This window comes from Polypterus senegalus, chromosome 6, assembly GCF_016835505.1.
Source record: "Polypterus senegalus isolate Bchr_013 chromosome 6, ASM1683550v1, whole genome shotgun sequence".
NCBI classification, from domain to species: Eukaryota; Metazoa; Chordata; class Cladistia; order Polypteriformes; family Polypteridae; genus Polypterus; species Polypterus senegalus.
The window spans coordinates 115,142,913-115,156,397 of record NC_053159.1 but is presented as its reverse complement, the minus strand read 5'-3'; the positions used below and the strand labels follow the sequence as shown (position 1 = coordinate 115,156,397).

At 35.4% G+C, this 13,485-nt stretch overlaps 1 protein-coding gene and 1 long non-coding RNA gene across 2 annotated transcripts in view; one reads left to right on the top strand and one right to left on the bottom strand.

Annotated features, from left to right (window-relative positions):
* Window positions 1-10,460, top strand: part of eral1 (Era-like 12S mitochondrial rRNA chaperone 1) — a 33,950-nt gene extending 23,490 nt beyond the window's left edge. Inside the window, exons 7-11 of the mRNA XM_039756839.1 lie at window positions 836-948; window positions 3,464-3,850; window positions 5,515-5,664; window positions 7,716-7,796; window positions 8,643-10,460. Of these exons, the coding sequence (XP_039612773.1) occupies window positions 836-948; window positions 3,464-3,850; window positions 5,515-5,664; window positions 7,716-7,796; window positions 8,643-8,765 (854 nt within the window). The 3' untranslated portion in view covers window positions 8,766-10,460. The remainder of the gene's footprint in view (window positions 1-835; window positions 949-3,463; window positions 3,851-5,514; window positions 5,665-7,715; window positions 7,797-8,642) is intronic.
* Window positions 10,461-11,340: 880 nt separating this feature from the next.
* On the bottom strand, window positions 11,341-13,266 carry LOC120531428. The gene is made up of 2 exons (XR_005634103.1): window positions 13,152-13,266; window positions 11,341-11,946 (listed from the first exon to the last, which is right to left on the bottom strand). It is a non-coding gene; the product is annotated as an uncharacterized LOC120531428 (long non-coding RNA).
* Window positions 13,267-13,485: the final 219 nt, after the last annotated feature.

The window sequence follows — 13,485 nt, the reverse complement described above, 5'->3', positions numbered from 1 at the left end:
ATTCTCGGCAGCGACCAGCTGGGCAGCCGTGTGTCGCATGTGTACAGGCGCCCCGTTCTCATCCCTACCATCTTTGCCGTCACTTCACCTACCTCTTCATTTCTTAAATCATTCTTGAGGCAGATTGAAGACTTAAGTGCCAGCTTAAATGAAAAATTAAGATAACGTACTAAGCAATTGCAACACAAACACTGACTTAATCAGTTTTAACATGAAAAGATGCCGAAGAAAGAAGAAAAGAAAAGCTGTTCAGGAAGTAGCAAGTGCATCAACCTCTGAGCAAGTGAATGCTAAAAGTACAGAGAAGTAAGATGAAAACAGTCAAGTGTATTCTGCATTGTTACTGGTTTATTTATAATTACTGCAATCTGTCTTCTACATTTTGTTGTTTTAGTTTTATATTGGATGAATTTTTAATAGTCAACTTGCCCATGCTTTCTATGTTGTCTATGTAAAGGCCCCTAAATATGGATCTAGGATAGTGAAGTGAATTAATTTTACCAAGTACTATGAAGTATGACCTCCATAAACATTCGTGCCAAATTGCCCTAGAGTGATGTGATTACAGTAAAATCAAGTTAAATATAGAGCATATGGTTCTTTAATTCTCTAACTCCATGAAAGATTTATTTAGTCTTTTAGGAAACTTATATAATTTGGTTAATGTATTGATTCTATCCGTTACCAAAAATTGTTCATTTAAGCAGATAAATAACCAATAATATTGTAATTTGATTTGCCTTCATTATTGTAACTCATTTCAAGCCTAAATTAGTATATAGCTCTAACCTGGGACAAAAATGTAAAATGTTTTAATTTTATTTAACAATTTTAGTGATGGTAATGGTGGATGTCTCTGACCACTGGACACGGAACCAACTTGCACCAGAAGTGCTGAAATGCCTTGCTGTCCATCCACAAATCCCTGCAATTCTTGTGCTAAATAAGGTAAAATGCAGAACTATCTAGATAGTTTAGTGTTTTCTTTTTTCTTTTATTGCACCAAGTTGTGATGTTGACTTTGATCTACTAAAATGCTGTTTGAAAGTTTTTATATCAAGCTGTGATTAGATTAAAAGTTAGTAAATGCGGACATATTTTTCTATATATCTATTATATCTACTAACAGATGTGCCAGATGGGTATAAACATATGATGTGAGCCAAATAGTTTGAAAATATGATTACTAAGCACCCTGTTTAAGCTCTTGGTCAAGTAAAATAACACTGTTGGTGTGTGGGATAGATGTAATATTTTTGATCTGGTCATTTTGCAGTTTTTCTGAAGAATAACAGTAAATCCACGGAGCTTGCTTAAACATGATTATGCTGTAGATCAGGTTATTCTGTAAACTCCACCTCTTTGATTTTGTAGAGTTAGATTAAGAAGCAAATCATTATAGATATACTTGCCATGCTTGCTTTCATAACCCCTTCTCTTCACTGTTTATCTTAAAAGGCTTACACAGCAGGTAGACTGCAGTGTCTAAGGGGAAGTAATGATGTTAAAGGACTTTAGAGATCCCCTGTACAGCTCAATGCTTTTGATTTATTTAGAAAATGTAATGGTCTGTTTGAGTTTGAGATTAGCTTTTTGCATAGTAATAGTTCCCTTGATATATTTTTAAGGCATAATTAAAGTTAACACAGAGCGGTGTCTTGGGCTGTCCATTGTTGTTGATCTACTGGATGGACCATTTATTAGATACCAACTTAGAAAGTTGGTCCCCATTTGCCCATTTGTTATTGGTTATCAACAAAACAAGGTGTTGAAACTACAGGCTGGGACTGAGCGATGTTGGCTGTGACTTGTCTAATTATTGTTTTAGGTAGGTTGGAAGATGTACTCTGTTTCAAATTACTTGTACCATTCAATTCAGTAGATTTTCTGAGTCTGGGAAAGAAACTGCATTAAGATATCAGTGTCACTGTCTTAAAAACATTGTTGGTCTTTTTTAGCCTTTTATAATTGGCCATTATTCCACTAAAATCTCACTTGCATGCAGGATGTTCTTAAATGGTTTCTAACTAGTTTCCTGTAGTTACAGTAGTTTACCAGCTGGTGTTCCACAATTTTGATAAGGTATGGCATCTTTTGTATTCTGATATATCTTTTGATGCTACTGTTTTACTCTGCTATTAGCTGACTGGCTGTAGCCTTTCGTTGCACAGGTCATGGCAGTTGCCATGATCCCATTCAATCAGCAGTCAATCTTTTAACTACACGATTAGTAGTTTTTGGATAGAGACCCATTCCTGACTTATTAGAAACACAAGGATTTCTCTTGCTGATGCACTCTGGCTAGCATATTTTGTGCCATTTAAATGTTGGTCATTCACCTTCAGGGTTCCACACAAAAGAATCTGTTAGTCTCTGCCTACCAGTTTTAAATAGCACCTTCTGCACATATAATACAGTCACTGACTAAGTAGTGAACAGTGCAGGTAAGGCAGTTATACTTAATAAAATGGACATTCAAACGAATTAATGGAATTGTCGGAGTTTTGAGTGTTGTGTATTTTATCAGTAATGACTTTTATAATTTGACATATTTAACAGAACCTTGAAACAAAAAATGCTAATAATCAGTGAAGAAAATATTAAATGTCGTATCCATTTTCTACTAGGATATAAACTTCAGTTTTTAATGTTATTGGTGTTACGCCTACTTTTACTTTTTTTGAACTGTAGAAAAAAATCTCTGACTTTAGGGTACTTTATACCTTAATTCAAAATTCTAAATGATTCATTCTGGAAAGACAAGCCAGATAGACTTTACTTACAATGCTGATCGGTTTTATGTTATGCACCTTGCTAGTTAAAATCTAAAATTACACATTCATGAATTCCTGTGATCATTTTGTTAAAATCGCTGAGAAAGAAAAAAAAAAAGGTTGTGTGTATTCTTTGAGAGGTTATATATTTAGGAATGTTTGCAATTATTATAATGTAAAATATACATATTAGAGGTTTTAAAATAAAGCAACTTTCTGTACTGATTTCTGTTGTCCATTTTGCAATCTTACTAGTTGTCCTAAAATGATTATTCCCACCAACAGTGTTGCACTTTGTCAAAGATTTAGCTTTCTAAAATGAAAATGTTAAAATGTTTTTATAAAGTATAAACAGCATGCTGATTGAATATTTCTACAGTGTGAATAGTGTGGTAATATGTGTCTCTTTCAATAATAGTTGCTCATGGCCTTTTTTTTTTTTTTTTTGAAAGGACAGTCATACATGCTTTTCTGTGTAGAAGTATAATTTATATTTTACAGTGAAAAAGAACTTCTGAATAACCCAAAATGAGCATGAATGTGTATTTGAGTATACCCAGCGATAGACTTTCACCCCTACAAAAAAAGGATCTCGCCTTATATCTGATGCAGTATCTTATTTCATGGCAGCCCATACTTCTTTGTATTACAACAAAAGCCTGAAAATGTTTTTGTTTTTTAATTTATAGGTTGATTTGTTGAAAAACAAAGCCCTGCTACTGGATATTACTACAGAGTTAACTGAGGGAATTGTTAATGGGAAAATGGTAAAAATCAAACAGATCTTGAAATCTAGTCCTGCTTCTAGGAAAGAAGCACAGAGACTAAGTACAACAAAGGATGTCCTAGTCAACTCAGAATGTCTTCAAGAAACCCACAGCAAAGCGCAAACGGCACCATTGATTGAGCTCTGTTCAAATAAAACACAAGAACAAGCATGTGATCATCGGGGCCTCAAAAAGGACACTCAATGCAATTCTATGCTGAGGGGTTTAAAGAAAAAACGCGGTTGGCCACATTTTCAGGAAGTCTTTATGCTGTCTGCTGTAAGTGGGGAAGAAGCTGATACGCTCAAGGTAAGATTTATTTTAAAAGCATTTTCCACAACATCTATCATTTTATTTTGCAGTAAAATGCCTGTAATATATATAAAATTAGTTTTTTTTAATCTACATTGTTAGACAGCAATTACATAGGTATCTTGTGATATAAGGAATTTAGTAGACTGCTAGTAAAGAAAGTTGACTGGGACATGATGAAAAATGTAACGGCTGTCCGTATCAGATGTTAAATTTCACAGTATTGCTCAGTTGCACCCAATCTTTTAGTCAAGGACGTTATGACGAGACATACTTGAGACAGTGCTACAGTAGATTGTGGGATCAGGTGAAAGTTCATGAAATGGGGTTTGGCTTAATGTTAGGGAAAGTTACAAAAGATTTGATCAGACAAGTGTTGGAAAAGCATTAAGTGAAAGGAGGAAAGCTGTATTATGCATTTGTAAATCTGGACGAAAGCATTTGACACAGTGAGGTGGACGCAGAAAATGTTAAGTGTAGACGAATTGTTAGTATCTGAAATGTTGGTGTATTGAGGAAACACAAATGGTGGTCAGAAGAGATATGAGGATAGTGAAGGTGGGGCCACACCAGGAATTCATTCACAGTCTGTTAAGTTCATATGAAAGAAGTGAACTAGATAAGTGTGTGAAGGGTTTCTATGGAAGCTCTTACTTGCCACCAATCTCATTTTGATGACAAAAAGTGAATTGGAATTTAAGAAAATTCCGAAATGGAATCCTAGTTTAGAAGAAAAAAATGCCTCTGGGTGACGTGTGTTAAAGTTGTCACACCAAAGCACAGTTTGTCAGAAGTGGGTGCATCAAAGATGCAGTGGTGTGAAGGGCAGACTGCAGGTCATAAATATGAATGTAATAAATATAAATTTAGAAATCTGTAGTGGAGTTGTTTTGGACAAAGTAGGAGCATTCTGCTGCTTTAAGTAACATGTTGCACACAGAGAACTATGGTTGTAGTCAAGAGTAAGAGGTACATGGAAGAATTCCAGGAGCTGTCTCCTTCTGACTTCTAAAGGGGCTTTTCTTAAAAGGAAATTTCTTTTGAAAGCTGAGTGAAGAGTTCTGTGCTGTATGGGAGCAAGAAATGATTGATGAAATGTAAGATAAAGCTGAAAAGAGTAGATGAGGATTATCAGATAGATGTGTTAGAGAAAGATGAAGAGGTAAAAGAGATATACTTGTGAAGGTGCTAGGTGTACTGAGTAGAAACAGGCTCAGGAGGTTTGGGCATGCGAATGTAAAAGGCAGAAGATGATTGGATGGAAATAAGCACTGAGATGCAGGTAGAGGGCAGATAGATTAGAGACAGGCAAAAGTTAGAAATGTTTGTAGATGGTTTTAGATTAAATGACAATGGACAACCCGCTAACCTGTGTCAACCTTTAAAATGGTGATGCCACCATTCCCCAATTAAATAGGACATTATTTTTATATGGGGTGTAGTATGCAGTTGCTTAATGGGTTTAGTTTTCCTGCTATCTTTCCATTCTTGCAGTTGTTTAAAGTACTGTCACAGTAAGTCCGCATTTGAATAATTCTTTAAACAGGAATAGCTAAAAATCTTATGAAACTTAGTGCAATCATTTCATTTCATTTGTAGGGTAGAGAAATATCATTTCAAAAAGAACTTTTAACATGCATTTTCTTGTGTTTCTGTTAAAGAGTTACCTGATCAGTCACGCTAAGCCCGGGTCCTGGGAGTTTCACAGTGAAGTGCTCACCGATCAGTCTCCACTTGAAATTTGTCATAATATAATTAGAGAAAAGCTTCTGGAGTATCTCCCACAGGAAGTGCCATATAATGTAACTCAGGTAAAAATGCTAATGTCTGTTTGCAAAGGATGTATCTACTCATGTTGTCTAAGTGGAAAGGCATTGCTGATCATTCAGCTTGACTGCTATTATCAATGCAAGTCAGTCATTTTACACAAATGTTTCACTTGCAGTATGTAAGGATGACACTTTTGCTAAGTATATGGAACTGTACAACCTCGGCACACTCAAAGCTCCGTTTTCCACTTCAGTCTTTGCATATCTCCATGGTTTTGTGTTCTAGTCTCTAAGCTTTTAGACTAATTATTAATGGCCACAGGTTTCAAACCAAATCTTTAGATGCAAGTCTGGAGAGGGAAAACAAGAACAAAAAGAAAATGAATTATAATACATAACTGTTCTGTTTTCATTTGTCTTTAAGACTCCCAAGTTGTATTTTTTGGCATTAGTATAACATACTCAAGAGTAAAAAAGAGGAAAGCAAAAAAATCTCAAACTTCTATACAGAGGTGCATGTTATATTTAATATTCCTTTAGCTAAATTGTCCCATTTATACTCTGCTGTAAAAAACTAAATATATTGTTTTGTAGTTCCCTTTAATTTCATAAACAATTTTCTTTTGCTTGATAGTCAAATTGCTCAGGTTACAGTTGCACTCAAAATTATTCAACCCCCATTTCAAATTAGGTTTATTGGCAAAATTTAGAAACTTGCCGCTGTTTGCAATAAACAAATCAAATAGGAACAATTTAAATAGCTAAACACACCTAATATTACAAGTGGTTTCTCCACATTCAACACAAAGTACCACTTTTAATGACTACTGTGTCTCAAAATTATTCAACCCCCCAAATAGAATCCCCATAAGAGCACGCATTTACAAATCAGATGTTGTCTCAAGCACACGTGATGCAACTAATCAAGGGCCTCATCAGTTGCATCATGTGTGCTTGAGATAGCACACATCAAATGCACTAAATGTTCCTCGAGATACCGTTGCATAGTTCGCAAGTTCAAAGTTAAAGGAACACTGGCTACACTAGCTGGATGTGGCAGAAAGAGGAAGCTATCAAAAGCAGCCACCAGATTTCTCCGGTGGCCAAAAACTTTTGAGTGAGCGAAAAAAACCAGCAACAAGACTTGGTGGCAGCAGGCACTGATATTTCAGTTTCCACAGTAAGGTGCACACTAAACACTGAAGGTCTCCATGCACGAACTCTAAGACATACACCACTACTGACCCAAAAGCACAAGTAAAGTCGGCTCCAGTATGCTCCAAACCATATAAATAAGCCACAGAAGTTTTGGGATTCTATTATGTGGAGAGAGGAAACAAAACTGAAACTTTTTGGGCCTATGGATCAGCGGTATGTCTAATGAATGAAGCATATGCTGAAAAGAACGCCTCGACTGCTGTGAAGCATGACGGTGGCTCAGTGATGCTCTGGAGTTGCATTGGTTCTTCTGGCACTGGAAACCTGCAATGTGTGAAGGGTAAAATGTATGAAATCAAGATATCCTAGGAGAAAATGTCATGCTGTCTGTGAGGAACCTGAAGAGTGGCCATTATGGTCGCCAGACTTGAACCCCTTAGAAAATCTCTAGTGGGATTTGAAGGAGACGGTTACAGCACACAAGCCCAAGAATATTAGTGAGCTAGAGACCGTTGTGTATGAGGAATAGGGATAAAATTCCTCTGGAATGCTGCCAAAAGCTGGTGTCTGGCTGTGCATCACATTTACAGGTTATAATAGCAAAAGGGTGCTCTACTAAGTACTAAAGATGCCTGTCATGAAGGGCTGGAATAATTTTGAAATTGCAGTAGTCATTAAAGGTGGCATTTTGTGTTGAATGTGGAGAAACCACTTGTAATGCCAGTTGTGTTGAGCTATTTAAATTGTTCTTGATTGATTTGTTTATTGCAAACAATTGAATGTTTGCAAATTTTGCCAATGTAAATGTAATTTGCAATGGGGGTTGAATAGGTTTGACTGGAACTGTATGTTATATGGTAGAGTACGTTATTATTACGTGCAAGTATAAAAATGTGTTTTCTGTCATATAATTATAAACCACTTTAATCTTGCAGACTACAGAGATGTGGGATATTGGAGAGAATGGAGAATTAATAATTCTTCAGTTACTGTTTGTAAAAAAGGACAGTCATGCAGTGAGTACCTGACATTTCTTGTTTAAACCTTAAAAAAAACTTTATTCACTACACTGTACTTAAAGTGTAAATGGCTGCAAAAAATCCTCACACACACCAAAAAACATGCATTTGCGTATAATTAGCTATTATTTTTGTTTCCCTTATGCTTGGTTGATCTCCATATAAAAACAGTTAAAGATTATATGTGGCCAATAACTAATCCTGGAAATAGGGTGTTACAATTATCATCTATTGTAGGGTTGTTCTAGTGATCAAGAAAGGATTAACAAAATTGTAGAAGTAACAAAAGAAACAGAATTGTAAGGTAGAGTAACTACCCAGCTACTTTTGATTTGTATATCAGTCTTTGAGAAATGTATAATGTTTAATGTATATAGTTGGATACACTTGAAAAATGATCATCATGTGGCTAAGTCCCCTGCATTTATGTTACCACAATTGATACTGCTGCGTTCTTTGAATCCACAAGGAGTACTAAAAAAAATCATAAGTTAAATGTAGTCTACATGGAAAAACACTATTACATACTGAAGCAACAGGCTTAAAGATTTGATTCAGTAAATGTAGCTGATTTTTAGAAAGGTAAAATTACTTTCCTTTTAAAATACTGCACATCATCTCTGTCTATACAGTCAAATGCTGCTAATGCAGAAGACAGGGGTTTTGTAACAGTATAGTTTTTAATGTTATATAAAACATTAAGTGCGTTTGATGACTAAATAAACATCATAGTATTTAATCCAAAAGCCACTTATACTTTATTTACAGGAGAAGACTTCCAGTTTGCTTGTGTTGTAAATCTGGGAACTGATTGATGCTGCCTTGTGTCTGCTTTTCTTGTAGAAAATGCTGATTGGCCAAGGAGGGCAGATGATAAACAGGATTGCTCGTGAAGCAGGAGAAGACTTGATGAATGTCTTCCTGTGTGATGTTAAGCTGAAGTTGTCAGTCAAAGTGACAAAATAGCAAGAAGCATGATGAAGAAAAGATTTTATCCACAGAGACATTTTTGCAAGAACACATAGCCTTTGAGTGCCACATTAAAGGCAATATAATTTGTATGTATGTATATTATCTGTTTTATACTAGTCCAAAATCTTTAATTAATGCAAGCCGACAATATGATTCACACTTGACATTCAGAAAAGGATTTTGTTTTGTTTTTTTGAGATACTGTCTGGTGCTTAGTTTTTTTTTTTCCTTCATATTTTCCTCCTTTGAGATAGAGAATATGCAGAGTCAGGGTAGAACACTCCTGTGCCAACAGTTAAAATGCCATTTGTCTGTCTGGATAGTGAAAAAGAGATGTGGACATGAAAAAGATAAAGCAAAGGACTTTTTATTTCACTGTCCCACAAAGCAGACTATTTGTAAAACTTTCCTATTTCTTTAATTTAAAACAAGGAATGGATGAAGCGTTTTTTTTAATCTATTACGAGACCTTGAGTTTAGTGTACCTGTGGTCTATTTCTCTCACACATCTACCCTCGCCCCCTTTTTCCTATTGTTTGATAGTTCCTGAAACACCAAGCCACTCTGAGGTAAAAGCTTTTTCATAATCAGAAAATCCCTAAACCTACCTTAATTTATAGAAGCTTTTAAGTACAGGTGGCAACAAAACTGTTAAATCATTGAGATTTTATAAAGTAAATCAGACATTCTAGTTGCCATTCTGCACCATACTATATTATGAGTAGCCTTGTTCTGTGCACTTCGTTATCTTGCAGCTGCTCCATTTAATACAAAAAACTGTATAATTTAAAAATAGTTTGACATCTTATTTAAACACATTCCAAAAAGGTTAAGGAGCAGGTTAAATACAAAAAAGTATACATTAAAGTAAAGGTTTTCTATTTATGTGGGAAAAAAATGACAAATAAATGATCACCACAATTTTAGGAATACATTTAATACTAATGAACACAGTAGACTCTCCAGGCTAAAAAAGCCAGCATGAAATGGAGACGGTGTTTTCTGACTCTGTATGGGACTTTGGTTGTGAAGAAATGAGGTTTCCCAAAACGTGTTAGCCTTTTCAAGTTGATTTCTGTGCAAGCTGGTCACTGAACTTGGAGTGCATGAGTGCTCCAGGTAACTGAAAACATGGACTTCCCATTACATTGATGTTTTTAGCCTGGAGAGTCTATTGTGTTCATTAGGATTGAATTCATTCATCTCAGTGTATATAATTGTGGTGACCATTTATTTTTTTGAGATGAATAGGAAACTGTTTCTTTAATGTATATTATTTGTGTTTAGTAATAGTCTGCTCCTTACCTTGTCTTGTAATTTTGTTTTGGCAAGGTATTGTTTATTTAAATGGATGGTTTTTCTTTGATTATTTGAAAACATGACTGACATTACAGGAGCCTCTCTAGATACAGTACCAAAACATGACGTTTTTTATTTAAGAAGTTATTTTGCTGTGAAGTGTTAAAAAGACATAAGTTTAAAAAAATTCATAAAATTAATAGATTGGTCCAAAACCAGAACACACAATAACCGGTCCCATTAAGGTATAGGTGTATAATGTAACTCTTTCAAGCATACATATATATTTTTTTGGTTTGAAATACGGATTTTCACCATTACTTGAAAATATGTAAAAGTAAAGCAGTTCTTGAAATGAGACCAATAAAGTGTTTTTTCTAGTTATTCTTATTTCTTTATTGTATCTAATGCAGAATGAGTAACCATAACATTTTGGCCATTATGTGTTTAAATTTTATTTCTTAAAACCTCACCACACGCAATCAAACTGTTCAAAACATCTTGAGGGATTTGCTTGTGGCATGTCAGATGTTTTAATGGTATCCTAGTGTAATAAGACTGCTATGATTTTCTTAATTTTCCACCTTTTAGTACATTTGAGAATCTCTGCCTTCTTTAAACTGAAGAGTATTATGTGGACATTTATAGCAGGTTCCAATTCAAAAGTTATCTCACAAGAAAAAGAGTAAGAAAATAAACGGATACATAACAATCTTTTCAGTTTCTTTTAATCCAAATCAGAGGTATGTGACATGGGGCAGCACTGGGTGCAAAACAGGAAGGGATGCCAGTTCCTCATAGGACACAGACTTGCACACAGCCACATTTGAATTCAGAAGGTGATTACAAGCTGACTTAACTTGCTGCTCTTTGGGGATGTGGGAGGAAGAAACCCATATAGACATAAGAAGAACATGCAAATTTCACACAGCGAATGTCAAGGTGTGGGAATTTAATTAAGCATGTTGGGTTTGTGATTCAGCAACACCAAGCACAATGCTGTGCAATTTTATATATAAAGGCAACAGAAGGTCTGCAGAAGATATTTCTATTTTTTATCACTTAAGACAGAGTACAGGTTGTTTGATTTTTAAACCTTTGGCATTTTTCATAGTTGATTTCCATATAATGGTTGGATAAGTTGGAAATAATATTTATATTTCTTTTTAACCCATGAAAGTTTGCTTTCTTACCACACATGCATAATAACTGTGCCCTTTAATTTTAAATAAGTTGTAATGCAGGTGATTCAACAAAAGGTACAAGAAAATGAACAACAAGCAATGCTGTTATTTATTGTTGATACTTTTACTGGTGTTTACAAAAGTGTGCTACATTTACAAAGGTCAACTGAAGAAATATGGCAAATATACATATAGCATGTTCAATTTAAGTGCAGAAAACTTACCTAAATAAAAAATACAGTAAGTCAGATAGTAAAAACAAGAGGTTTTGTCTTAATAACCCTTTTCCTTTATTATGTCATATTAGTATCAAAGCAACTGTAAATAGGTATCTCTTTAAGAGCTAAAGAAGTACAACTTGTACAGTGATTACTGGTTTTATTTCTAGCCACTAATAAATGTTACAAAAATATTTACAGATTTAAAAAAAAAAAAAAACTGTCAGAAGGTGCGCTGTTTACTGGAGGAAGCAAAGTAACCCTTACCATTACTAAAGCTCAGTAATGGTAACGGTTTCCCTGCTGCCCCCTGGAGTTTGCATGATGTTCCTTTGCATTTTTGATCTTCTTTCCTCTGTCTTGTGTGCCACCCTGGATAGTACATCATCTATACTGTAGTGTCTATGTAGCGAACTTACAGTATATGATGATATCCTGTCCAGAGTTGCAGAAGTCCACAGCAGTCCACATATCCTGCAAAGAAAAGGAGGAAAAGTGAAACTGGGCCACTGAATTTGGGCATTGAAGATTATAGTGGACTGAGGCTTAGGTGAGCAGACATCCTGGCTTTTGACCTTAGGCACTTTCAAACCAGCCCATGATTGGGTGCTATATATGAATGATATGAGCATAATTTAATTTTTTTAATTCTTTCATAGATTAGACAAAATCTTGAAGCATGCTGGGACTGTGAAAACAAAACAAAAGCCAACATAGAAACCTTAGGTCCAACCAACTTCTCTTGTGCCCATCATGCAGACACAAGGAGCAGTGAATTGGATTAAACAGGTTTGAGACTGTTGAAGTAATTTGGTTGAAGAAATTGTCAATCAACAGTACCTCTTTATTTTATTAAGCTTCTTTCATATTGAGCAAAAAGCATATTTTTAACCTTTAAGAGTATTGTCCAAATTTTTTAACAGACTTAACTTAAAGAAAGTTCTGAGCTTACCAAACATCCATCTATGCAATTTTTAAATTTGTGTCTTAATCATCTTGTGGCAGATTTGTTCTTTTTGGTTTTATGTTATTAGTAATACTTATTGTGCAGGTTACATAAGTATAAGTGAAACTATGCTCTTTGACATTTTGAAAGTTCTCTATAGACCCCTCAACGTGCCCAGCCTTCTACAGTGCAGAACTCCCTAAACCCTACCCCCCAAAATACACTCTAAGCTGACACTAAATGTTGGCCAAAGGAACTAGCTAAGGCTCAATTTGTCAAACCAGAAGAAACCTTGTAGAGTATAGGAGAAAATTAAGTTCCTTATGTAATACAAAGCAGTTCAGTATTTATTGTTAAATAATTTGAGGTGAATTTTACTAATGTAAATAAATGTTTTGAAATGATTGAGTAATGTCTTTATACAAAAAAGTAGTAAGGCTTTTCTGAGAAATGAGAAGTGAAACTGCTTTAAATTTGACAAGGCCTCTCAGATTAGAGTACAACTCCGACCTGCCTTGCTAAAAAGACATTCCTACCAGCATTATCCTTCACATACAGATTTATTAAAACAAATTCCAGCTAGTGCTCTGAGATCTCGGAGGTGGCAGACAAATGCACCCATAGTGCACAACAAAGGTGCACTGGCTGAAATGGGGCCAAAAAGTTAAAGACTGGCTATCGCCCCTGCCCTAAAGCAGATTCTCTTGTCCTCAAGTGACGCTGTGCTGCTTACCTTTGGTTGTGTTTCTGCCTGCTGGTGGTGGTCCTGTGACCCTCTGCCCCAGGATGCTATGCACTCCTTTGCTTGCAGTTTTCTTGGTCGTTTTTGCAGCTGCCTTAAATGACTTCACTTATAGAGCTGGTAGCTCATTTGCATATTGCTGTTTTACCACAAGCCCTCTTCCTTTAGCCAATCAAGTGACTAGTTTATTATCAGCTTTGGCCACATGGCCATTTCCTCCACCCACTCCATGTTTCTTAGGCTCTCCTCTCACCCCAAGCACAGAGGTGTCTGAGTTACCATGGATGTTTTTCAAGATTTTTTCATTCCTAACAGAATGCTGCTG